At 39.5% G+C, this 12,502-nt stretch overlaps 1 protein-coding gene across 1 annotated transcript in view; it reads left to right on the plus strand.

The window, feature by feature from the left end:
- The window catches only part of lrp1bb (low density lipoprotein receptor-related protein 1Bb), a 297,754-nt gene that overhangs the window by 196,339 nt on the left and 88,913 nt on the right, over positions 1 to 12,502 (plus strand). Inside the window, exons 31-35 of the mRNA XM_080478884.1 lie at positions 89 to 183; positions 3,602 to 3,751; positions 9,688 to 9,828; positions 9,932 to 10,057; positions 10,217 to 10,348. Coding sequence (XP_080335010.1) covers positions 89 to 183; positions 3,602 to 3,751; positions 9,688 to 9,828; positions 9,932 to 10,057; positions 10,217 to 10,348 — 644 coding nt within the window. The remainder of the gene's footprint in view (positions 1 to 88; positions 184 to 3,601; positions 3,752 to 9,687; positions 9,829 to 9,931; positions 10,058 to 10,216; positions 10,349 to 12,502) is intronic.

Consider the following 12,502-nt stretch of genomic DNA (forward strand, 5'->3'; position numbering starts at 1 on the left):
CACGGCATTCATCGATCATGCCGTAAACCTCGTGACGCATTGTGGCTAATTGAATTACTACCTATTCTCTTCGCACCTTCGCTCACAGGAAAATCTATTGGACTGACGGCAACACCGTTAACATGGCCAACATGGATGGGAGCAACAGCAAAGTGCTCCACCAGAACCAGAGGGAACCTGTCGGTCAGTATGAGAGCTCCGGTTAGAATACTGAACTAGACCTCCTGTTTAGTTGCACCTGATTAGATCTGAATATAAATAACCGCATTAAAGGATATACATGATTTGCTGTAGCTCAGTTTCCTCGGAGCCTGGTGTGTACTTGATTTGTTTAATGATGGGGCTACTGGCACAGAAGCCCACTGCAAAGATGTTACAGCCATACAGATAAGACAAACAAACTGAGTGCCTTTCTTTTTTTGATGGTTATGGATTGTAATATAATTAAATAAATTCTAACGCTGACATCTGTGCCACCACGTGCACCACTTTGCAGCTGCATTCACCTCATTCAAAATTAATCTGAAGTGATTCTGCTGTTTGTGCCTTCATTCGATGGAGATAACACAATCAAAGTTTTAACATAAAAGCCCTAATAATCAAATTTTGTCTTAATCCCGTCCCAGTCAATATGTTTATTATGTGCTTGCGCGCAACGATTTTCACAAAGTGAATCAGATTGGATTTTGTACCTGGTGACATTCAGTCTGCATCAGGAGTATCAACAAGAGTCAGAAAAGATTGATTTCACATGAGTGATGTTCTGTAAATATGCAGCGTCAACGAATGTTCTCACCATCCCTTGTTTTTCCGGGTAAATCTCTATAGGTGTCTGGTAAAGACTAAACCAGACCTGTGAAGTCAATTAATGCTGGGGAAAAAAAGATTAATAATAAAAAAACTAAATATTTTAATGTCTTTTGTTTGTTTGTTTTTTGTTTTTTGTTTGTTTGATGTGGTGTTTTGTATTTCACAAAAAAACGACTCCTTGTTACTTAAACCAGTGATGTTACTTTACTAGTTACTTGGGGACATGAATCTTCTTACTTTAAACTAACTGTCAGATCGTGGAAGAAATGTGCTCTAACATGAGGGGAAGGGATAGTGTTTCTCAAAAGAAACTACTGATGCACTTTAGACAACATGAAGAAGCAGTGCAACACCTGAGATAAGCCAACGATGTAAAAACAGCTGCAAACATCTTATAAAGACAAGCTAATGTTGATTTCACACCATCCATAATAAAGTGATGTAGATAAAGGCTGATGGTAAGGATACTCATTATTCGAGTTGCTTTTATAAGGAACGGAGATTCATTTGACTTGAGCTGAGTGAAATAGCGGCACAGGTGTGCTTTATTGCCGACAACAGCTTCAGATTATTCTGAGGCTGACGGTCAACCCTGTGAGCTGGACAGAGACAGCAGCTCTGTAGCTCTTCCACGGTTTCCACATATAACAATATTGATTTACAGTAATAGGCACTAAACTGTTGTAGTTACTAAACATTATAGTATGGCATTTATCTATATTATCTATCCTCTGCTGCTTTACTGTGGACTGCATCTTGCTTTTAGCCTCGTCGACCCACATCCATCTACAGAGGGTTGCCTTCTAAATGTGCTCGATGGAGTCTTGTGTTCAGCTCTTCAATTTTGCCAGACATATTACTTCGACAGTGTATAGCCTTATTATGTGTGCTAATAATATCCCGAGATATCGATCAATGTTCATATTAGATGTGGATTTCAAAAGTGAAAACAGATGATTCATTATCCTTAATATTATGATGACAATAGGGGAGGAAAGGATAATCAACTATGTAAAACACAGAAGCATTACGGTGGTTTCCTGTTGTGTAGTGTACGTGTATCTAACTTTCATCAGTGTAGTGACTGAGCAGCAGTGTACTTTGCTTTAGCACATTGACAAGGAAGTAATTTCTTGAGATGTTCGATTTATATTAATTTTTTTTGAGGGGGTAGGCAATTTAGTATCTCCTAATAGGATAGTGTGATGTATTTTTACATTGCGGTTTACCAAAGCATCGCTCTCCAAAGAGATGATCTGCACTATAATTCATTAGGACCAATGATTTGTCACAGCTGCCTGCCTTTAATCTTCTGCACACTCTCTCTCTCTCTCTCTCTCTCTCTCTCTCTCTCTCTCTCTCTCTCTCTCTCTCTCTATCTCCCCCCCTCTCTCTCTGTTATTAAAATTCTTTATTGCTTTTGGAGTAAACTTTTCCTCACATAACCTCTGCTTAAGTAAGCAATAGCAGCTCGACTTAGCGAAAACAATCAGCCAGGCCGGATCTCTAATAGTTGTTGTTCAAGGTCAAAGTCCATATTTGTCACATGCAGCAGCATTGTCTCTGCTGTGGTTCCTCATTCCTACAGGCCTGTCAGCAGCACTGATAGCGCGGTGCGCCGTATTTCACCAGCTTCATTTATGATTATGGGGAAGACCTGGGGACAAGAAGTAAATTAATGACGCATTGTGACTGTGAATCTGCCAGACATAAATCCAACACATGGTGAGAGACAGTAAGTTGTCCGCAGGTACACAATTGGAATTGCTGGCTGCTTCCTCCATTAACAGTGATATTCAATGAAAAGCCGCCGTGTCAGCAAGGAAATGGTTGCAAAAGCAGTCTGTCCTACTCTCATTCATTTTTCACGTCAGCTGGGGTCCTTTCAAAGAGAACTATTCACCAGCAAACACATAAACATCTCTATCAGTCCTCACTGAGCCAAATACACTCTGAACACAGCATGTAAATGTTGTGGTAATGCAGCCTGAAAATGGGCTGTTCTCGCAAGCTTGGTTCTGTACAGTATATTCAGTGTTGAAATATGTTTTGTTTGCACTTTCTTATTCGAATGTGTCTACTGTAGGCTGCATCCATACTAATTATACAAACCCTGGCTCGCTCTGGATGTGAAGAATTTACATGGCATCCTATTATTGTTTTGTAAAACTCCGTATTATAAAGAGGATAAGTGGAGTTTCATGTAAATGTAATAAAGACACACTTAAATAATGAAACTAGCTGTACGACTAAACCATAATTGCAACCGGTATGACAGCGACAGGCCGAAGACTAAATACACGCCGTGTGATCTTTAATTTAATAAGATAATGAGGTAGTATCATTGTTGTTGTGCCGTACTAGACTGTCCTCATTCTGCTTTCATTCCGACTATGCTCATTCCTCTCATAATAGCATAATAGTTCCTTTATTTTATCAATATCATTGCAATCATGTCATAGCAGCCAATAGTAAGATAAGGACCACAATATTATGTAGAGGATAAAATAATGATCATTAACACTAGTTTTCAGCTCTTTTAAAGATTTGCATCTTTTTGTAGATTGTATCTCTCCGTGATGGAAAAAGTTTCAGCACCAGAGGCGCAGACACCTCCAGTCCCTTCAGCTAACACACTCTATTTGTCATATTTTTGCCACCACAATGTACGAGATTTTGCACGTACAGCAGTTATCCGGCAGTAAAACGCAATTGAAGTGAATGACAAAAAGCATGAAAAGGTCAATTAAGTATTTTGACAAACCCGTGTCTGTCTGTTTTACCCTCCCAGGCCTCTCCGTCGACTACACTGCCAACAAGCTGTACTGGATAAGCTCGGCCAATGGCACAATCAACAGGTGCAATCTGGACGGCAGCGGGTTGGAAGTGCTGGAAACTCTGAAGCGGGAGTTGGCCAAAGGCACCGCTCTGGCCGTGATGGGTGAGTGGAGCTTGTCACGAGCGCATCCGCTCGCCTCTGGAGGATTATTCAATGATTGTGAAGAGATTACATGTTTAACCAGTTAAGTGGCTCTCGGATGGACCCCTCTTATATGCGGTCCACGCAACAGTTGCAGCTCGCCTCGTGTGAAGTAGCAGGAGCATTAGATAATTGAAACACAACACAGCAATGACTGGTGATCCCAGTGCTGAATCCAATGTGTCACACCATCCATCAACTCATTGGTTCATTTGGAAAATCACCTGGAAGTCACATCTATTGAGCTCACGTCGAATAGCTCCACAAGCCCTGCTTCATTTCAGAGTCCCACCTTTTTCCGCCGCATGCATACTAACTGCAAATTACAAATTTACTTTGCTTGATTGTAGAAATGGTTATTTTTTGTCCATCTTCCCTCGCAACAACTCAAAAGAAACAGATAAAAAGAAAACTACAGTTATGGACAGCATTGTGCTAGATTTTATACTATGAGGATTTCATTTTAAATCGCTCCTTCTGGACTGTACATTTTCACTAAATCCATGTTACACATACCAAACTGTAAGAAGTTTATGGCATCTGAAAAATGCCTTTTTCTGAGGGGTCTCGCTAAAATATGTATAAACTGAAGAAGTCAACCATGTTTTGTGTTTGGATAATTGTATATAGGATGTCAAAGATAATACAATTATTATACGTGTATGTATATATACGTGTGTATATATATATATTTATATATATATATATATATATATATTTCATATTGTACTATCACATCACATTTCAAATATATTGCAAAGTGGTATAAAAGTGACCAAAACCACACTGTTCTACAATACAATGTCCTATTGCAAATTCACACCCTAAATATGACTTTCTAGACTTCTTAGATGTATTGTCTTTTTTTTTTTGAGTGGGTATTGTATACATGTTCAGTATTTCCCCATGATTTTAAAATACATGCATCAATTATTAAAAGTGTTCAAAAACTTGTCAGGGCAGCAGGGGGTTGACTGTGTTGTAATTGACATAGTATACGATGAATTAGGAAATCTCTCTGTTTCTCTGTGACAGCTCATCCGTCTTTTCAATCAAACTATCAGCTCCTGATAATGTTTTGTGGTAGAAGAAGCAACATTTTGCCTCATCTGTCAATTTCTGTGCATCTTCAAAAACTAAGAAAACACTGCACCATTTAGGACCTGAATTTAACTGGACACACAGTAGCTTATTTTTGTATTGATGTATGCAGAGACCTGTTTTTTTGGTGACAATCTTCAGAGGTAGACATGTGCTTGAAATTGTAATTGCTATTTATACAATGCAAGCAGCAGACAGTTAAATTGCATTTGCAGAGGTTTTTTGACTCCCTGTTGAAGCAGGTTGGGGTCTAATAATGCTCTGATTGCTGGCTTTGGAAGCAGACACCAATGGTTTTGACGTGAGGGCAAGCAGCATTCCGTAAAACATTGCTGGATGCCTGATGGAAATCCCATTAGCAGTGTCGTTAGTTTGAAAGTTAAAAAGAAAGAGCGACCCAGGGAGGGAGAGTGATATTGAATTGCTGACAAATAGAAAATATCCAGCATATCAAACTGTTTTGTATTGCACCGCATTTCTACAGTTTTAAAGTTTTGATAATACCAGAATTCACTCCTTTAAAAAAATCCCTCCCAAGAGCAGAATTCAAACCAAACTGTACCCCACTCATACAAACAACACACAAAAAAACAAACAAACTAGAAATCCTTTTTTATTCATGTCCGTCTTTTTTCTTCTCTTTAGCAAACCTTAATTCAAATTTTAAATTGTCTCACTTCCATCCTGCTGCAATCTTGACAATTGGGAAGCCTCCCAGTGAGCTATGCGGATGCGTTTCGCTTGCCAAAACCTGGTAATGAGAGGAGATGGTGGTTGTGTGTATGCGTGGACCAAAAATGAAGTGCTTAAAAACATAGAATAATTGACAGGCTGATGCCTTGTGATCTTGTCGTGTGCTATTAATCATGAAAGGCTTTGGTTTCCTGTGAAGTGGGTATCAGTCAGCATGCACAGGGAGCATCCATTACAGCGTTACAGAATAACACAGCAGTCGCCCGTTGGAATCCCACAGTCTTGTTAGCTGTTAGCATTCTGCAAATCTAAGCTACTTTATGTGATTCTTTTTTTATAAGCACTTTGCTCACTGAAGGCTTTGACTATGGAGGATTGGTCGTTGGAGACTTCATTATTGCACTTCACAAATGGGAGATAAAATGCAAGCTGACATAGACTAATGGCTCGGTTCCTACAGAGGAGCAGGTACAGCAAAACAGTGAAACCATGTCTGCAGCTCTCCATCAATCACAATTAACTGCGTTTTTTTATGTTGAAGAAATCTGATGGCACAATGAACAGCGCCGAATTACTTTATCAATAAAAGAAAGAGAAGCATTCAGTTATTTTTGCATTAGTAACAATAGTTATGTTACTGCTTTGAGAAGATATTTTATTCAGATGTGGATTATTCTGTGTTCCACACAATTTTATAAGAAGCACTATACACAATGCCATTACAAATAACTTTTTCAATAGATTATCTTAAAATAAATAAGAACTGGTTGTTTCGAGATATTGGTAGCCATTCCATTACACACATGGCTGAAAAATATAGCTGTGTGCTTTGAGTGCTTTGATAGTTTTCTAACACATTCTGTGTGCATTAAAGGTTGGATGGTGGACTATGGTGAAGATATATATATATATATATATATATATATATATATATATATATATATATATATATAATTAGCCTATATGTGACATGATGATTTGTCCAAACTAACCTATTTATAGACATATAGTACATATGAGATCTTTTGAGCTTGTGAACGTCTGTGGTTATTTAGGTCAGGCCATGTGTGGGAGCCTGTGGATCTTTAGTGCATGAATATTTAAATTTCACACATAATGTCGCTTTTTAAATAGTTTCACCATTGCGTGATTGATTTCATTTGCTGTTGGCATGGACGCTGGGCTTTACAATTACATTTCACCTTTGATGGGTGTCGAATATTAAATGGGAAAGGTTGCTATACATACATTTTTCATATATATTTACATGTCTTAGCTCGAACGAATTTAATAGAAGCATAAAATACATTAAAGTTAGCAAATTGTGTATTTTCTGAGAAATTTTTTTATTTAAATGAGAAAACATTCAAGCGTTTTGGTCGATGGTTGAACAAAATATAATAATTGATTATGGGACTGACAAAAAGCAGTAAGTCAGAAAGGCCATTCTTTTTGCTGTCAGCAGGAATATAGACCTTTGTTGCACCCCATTACGGAGAGATGTGTTCTCTGCGGGTTTTGTTTTGCTTTCACGGGATAATTAAGTGCAATTTGCTGCCCATTTTCTCTGTTTACAATGTTTTCTTCAACCGTTCTTTTTGTCTTTGTTTTTCCTGATTAAATGGTAAAAGGGAAATAAACAAACAACATACAATGTGAATACATGTGCAGCCTGCTTCGTCGGGGGGTAATAAATTGCTGGTATCATCAGATAAGCATTAAAGTAATTAAGAGCGTTTGTGTCCTCTGTAGTGACATAACCAATCAGCATTAATGAGCATGAATCCAACAATGGCCCTGGTCTCTCTTCACAGGTCTATGAAGGCTTGATTGATCAGTTAGTCGCGTTTGAAGTGGTTAAGGTTGCTCCAAAGGACCACCGTGTGTAAACAAAGAAAGCTTGTTCAAACATGATGGATCTGTACCTTCCTCACAGGAGGGGGAGGAGAAGAGGGAATTGAAGGTACCCTTAAAACCAGACACACATTTCAGAGCATGGTTTCCTGAATATGCAGCATTAACCTGTGATTTGCACCACTCAGAGAGGAATCAAGCATTTTGTATTGACGCACTGTTCTTGTTTCATTCCGGACTCTCGTTCTTACTCGCGTTTCTCGGTGATTGCTTCGGCAGGTTGCGAAACGGTATAATGAAAGCACCGTCAGTGACACAAGGTCGACCCACTCGAGTCCTAAGGATCTGTCATAATTGGATTAGCCCGAGGGAAAAGTGAGGGCTTCTATTTGCAAGGTATGAGTGATCTATCAGCCTTGACTTGACTCGGATCAAACCAGCGGTTGAGGTGGAAATTCAATATGATGTGCCACAAGTGAGCAATCACACATAGCCATTGGTCTCTGCAGCGTTGAATTAACAGGGGGTGCGAAGCCAATCTTGTGTAGCCTGCCCTCCATGATGTAACGTTTCGTAAACAGCATGTTGACTGTCATTCCCACTTATGGCAAAACTTCATTAATCTGATTTGTAAAAAATGTGCTTCAGCCTTCTTTGGCCTTAAGAAAGTAGAACTTAAATTAGAAAAGTTAACACAAAATAATATTTCACCTTGTGGAGACCTTCAGTGCCGATATATTATACTTATTTTCTTGGGAATTACAATGTGTTGGTGGATTTCTCTGCACCCCATTGCTTCGACTGTATGGTGATGACTCCCTCATTTAAGATAGATATCCAACATAATTCAAGAAGGTATTACACTGCTGCAGGTTGTGTGTGCTGCATGAAATGGTTGAATTAGCAGAAAACATAAAAGGAAATGTACTTGTAAATGGCACTGCATTAAAAGAGGCAGCCATTTAATGAGTGGTTGCTGCCAGTGCCGATGCCATTGTATATTCTCTCTGCTACAGTTGGAAAATTCAAAGATGTTTGTTCCAGAGTCCACTACTGCTCTGAAACACTGGAATAATTCATCATGTACAATCATTTTCCTTAAAACTCCTTCCCATTTTAGTTATTTTTGCCTTCTTTTTCAGAGTAGTTTATCACTCCTCTCTGATTTGAAACGGTTGTTTTCAGAGCACTTTGATTCACTTTTTTTTTTTTTGTGGTCTACAAATAGTTTGACTAAATTAGATCTGATTAGACTTATGAAACAGTTCGATTTTTGTGAGGGAAACTATTCCTTTCCTACAATCCAAGTACCTCTTTATAAATGTTAATTTGTCCTCCTATCATGCTTGTTCAGGATAACAGTATTTTTTTGCTTCTTCAAAAGAATATCACGTACAATGTTTATTCTGTAAAGAAAGGCCGTCTGACTCTTCTCTTCTCTGCACTTCAGTAAGATTTGAAGATTGAGCTTTCCTGTCACGTCTGGCGAGTCTGTGTCAAAGTGCTTTGGACTGTGCATCAGTGATCTCTGCTGAGAACAAGGATGGCAGAGGGAGGATAGTGTGGTGGAGGTGGGCTTGGCATGCTGGGGTCAGGAGCCCATTGTGCATGTGTCTCTTTGCAAAGACACATTCATCGCTTATGCTCGAGAAGGGCAACACTACAAAAGCCCTGAGGCTGATGTTCACTACCACTCAGAGCCAGACAGGTCAGACGCACTGTCAGATCATAACAGGTAACAACATCCTGCCACATAACAACAGCTCCTGCGCTCCTTCCGGTACCAGATGCATTTGTTTGTCCACTGGAAAAACCACCAAAATGAAGTTTATTGCACTTAATTTCTGAAAACCCCATTTGTGTTAAAGTCCACAGAGGAGGGTTTTAAGTGGAACGCTTTCCGTCAAGATAAGTTATGACTCAAGGCTGCAAAATGCACTCACCATGGGTAGCTAGTGGGCGGATATTGAACAGGGTATCCCATCCTTTAATCTCAAATCGGCTCTGAAAATGCCTCAATTATTAAAGGGCTGTATGGCATGAGACTGCCAGCCTTGAGGGGAATTAGACTGCGCCCTCAAGCACTGCATTTGCACTCGGAATTGGTGACGAAGGTTAAAATTTGATTGTGCTGTGTCTGGACTTTTTAAAATCTTGCTCACATCTGAAACTTTCTACATGTCTCAGTGAAAAGGACCAAACCAGGCAACACCACAGAACCCTGAGTGTTGGTTTGTTTTTGTGTACAGGTGGCAAACTGTGGTGGGCAGATGACGAGTTAGGGCAGCTGGGAACCGTCACCAAGAGAGACGGACGAAACCTTGTGATTCTGAGGAACAAGACAAGCGGGGTGGTTCACATGAAGGTGTACGACAGGGAGGGTCAGAAAGGTAAGCAGACTCCCCACACATATTGGCACACAAAGACAGAGAGACTCACTACCAGCATGCAATACCTCACTGTTTGCCTTGTTTCTGTGTGTTTGACATTCAGGGAGAAATCCGTGCCAGATAAACAATGGCGGATGCTCCCAGCTCTGTTTCCCGACTTCAGAGAACACGCGCAGCTGCTCCTGCACCGTTGGCTACAACCTGCGTAGCGATCGCATGTCTTGTGAAGGTAAGCTTTCCAGTTTCCCTTGAGCCACTCATTACACTTAAAGTGAAGTTATGGGTCTGTGTTTGTGAATGCGTGGGTGTGTACTCCAGAGTGCACATCATTTCCTGTACTTTCATATATGTATTTATATGCTAATGGGTGTTTCTGTTTGCTCTATAGGAGTCGATTCGTTTCTGATGTACTGCGTCCATGAGGGAATCCGAGGTATTGCTCTGGATCCAAATGATAACAGTGAAGCCCTCATGCCCATCACAGGAACCCTGTTCGCTGTATCAGTTGACTTTCATGCAGGTATGGAACAAGAAAGGGATTTTCACTGATATGCCGCTTTTTGATACTGAGTATATCATCAGTAATAATCAGTTCATTCTTTCATCTCAAATATAATTGTGAATGCAGGGGGCACTGTGGCACTGTTGCCTCATAGCCAGTGGGTTGCTGGTTTGAACCTGTTTGTCGATGATTAGTGTTTTCTTCATTGGATTTCTTGTTTGGTTCATTAGGTGTTCCAAAATGCTGATCATTGCTTGTGTTGTTTGTGATCTGTACCCATAATTCCTGGGAGTTTCTCAGTTGACAAAGCGATTGCACTATGTATTGTTAGGTGTTTCAAACATTGTTTATAATAACTTGTGTCTATCAAGAGCAACTTTGCGGTTTCAATCAGACTTTTAAACTATTGGATTTCAGATGCTGCTGATGTATAAAGCACTTTATCACAAATCACACTATTTTAGCGAGGCTATATCTCTCCATTTGCTGAGGGTTCTGTAGCTCCTACTAGTGGTGGGCAAGGGCATGACACTTTACCGTCACCTTTTATATGGACAAAGCACTAACATAGCACCTCTGGTGCTGACGAGTGATGAGGGGTCCTTTAACCGCATCTACAATAAAACATGTATAGTCTAAAAACTTGTTAAAAACATTTGGTTAAATTTGCACACCAATTTAAACTTCAAAGAACCTGATGAAGGCATGACAAGCGAAGCTGGTGCTAAACAAGACCAATTGTACCCTCTGTGATGGTGTCTCATGATAATTACAGCTTACTGGTGGTTTTAATTGTGATAGTTGCCATGTTTTACTCTTCTTAGGTAATGAAACAATACACAAGTGATTCCACGATAAACAGAAAATTACCAAATTACTGCAAACGAGCAATTGCATAACAACTGGCGAAACAACAACTGAAACCTCAACAAAAGCAATGACTTGGCCTTGATTTTATCAGTCAGAAGTTTTCTCATACCTCCATTCGATGATTAAATTCACCAAAGTGCTGGAAATGATGGAGCCACCCAAACACTTGGAGCTCTGTAATGAACTTTTAAATGAAAAGCATTAAAAATGAAAGGCACTAGTAATTTTTCTGAAGCAGTTAACTATCCCTGGTTTTACTAATGTACAATATACTACACAACACTCCCCCCTTCCTTTTTTTGTTCTTGCATATACAAACCTTTCCCCCCTCCATGTGAATACACTGAAAGACTGAAAGGTCTTGGTTATACAGTGCGTCATGTATTCTCTGAATAATGTTCCAGAGCCGTGTGGAGTGCAGCGCAGATGAAAGAGTAATAAGATCACATTATAGGCGAACCTCAGCATGAATAACTATTTCTTCACAAACCTCAGAAGCATTCCTAATGCAAAGCAATTCCCAAGATGTTATATCGGACGAAGGTGCTGTAACGTTGCAAAGCATGAATGCAATAGCTTGTGTTGTCATTTGTTACATCTGTGCTTCCTTTCGTATAATATAACGGATAAAAATTATCAATTTATTACACTGACAAATGCTATGAATACACCCTAGGCTGGTAGAGTCCAATATACTGAAGGTAATAGGTTACTGGTGAAGCATGATAAGCTGGCATATGAAGGAGAGAGAGAAAAAAAAAATACAACCTGGTTGAGGGAGATTGCCGAGCCTCAGATGGAAAATCTACATGCACATGTTTACATACTGAAGGCTTGCAGGAAAAAACAGCATACATGTTTAGGTAATTCCACATGAATATGAATAAGGGCACTGAAAGTGAGAAAAGTTTATTGCATACAAAAACATCTGAAATAATTTTATTTCAGTAACTTAAATGTGGCAGCAGAGGGTTCTAATGTGACCTCCATTGTGCTCTGATGTGCTTCAGTCGCCGATGTCTTGGTATATTGAAGGGTAATAGTAAAGTGAAAGACCGTGCTTCACATCAAATAACAGCAGTTGGGTAAGAACAAGATAAGATAAAAACACAAGATATTTATGTAAGAAAATGAAAGATAAGACAAGGCTATCCTTCAAGAGTATCATGACATCTAATATTCAACCCCCAGTGTTTTACCAAGTGGACCACAGACACCAGCCAGAGACGGGCTGGAGGATCATACTGAGAGGCGTGCGACAGGTGTTGGATGTAGTTATTAAACAAACGGTTCAAACATTAC

This window comes from Lipophrys pholis, assembly GCF_963383615.2.
Source record: "Lipophrys pholis genome assembly, chromosome: 13".
In the NCBI taxonomy this organism is placed as follows: domain Eukaryota; kingdom Metazoa; phylum Chordata; class Actinopteri; order Blenniiformes; family Blenniidae; genus Lipophrys; species Lipophrys pholis.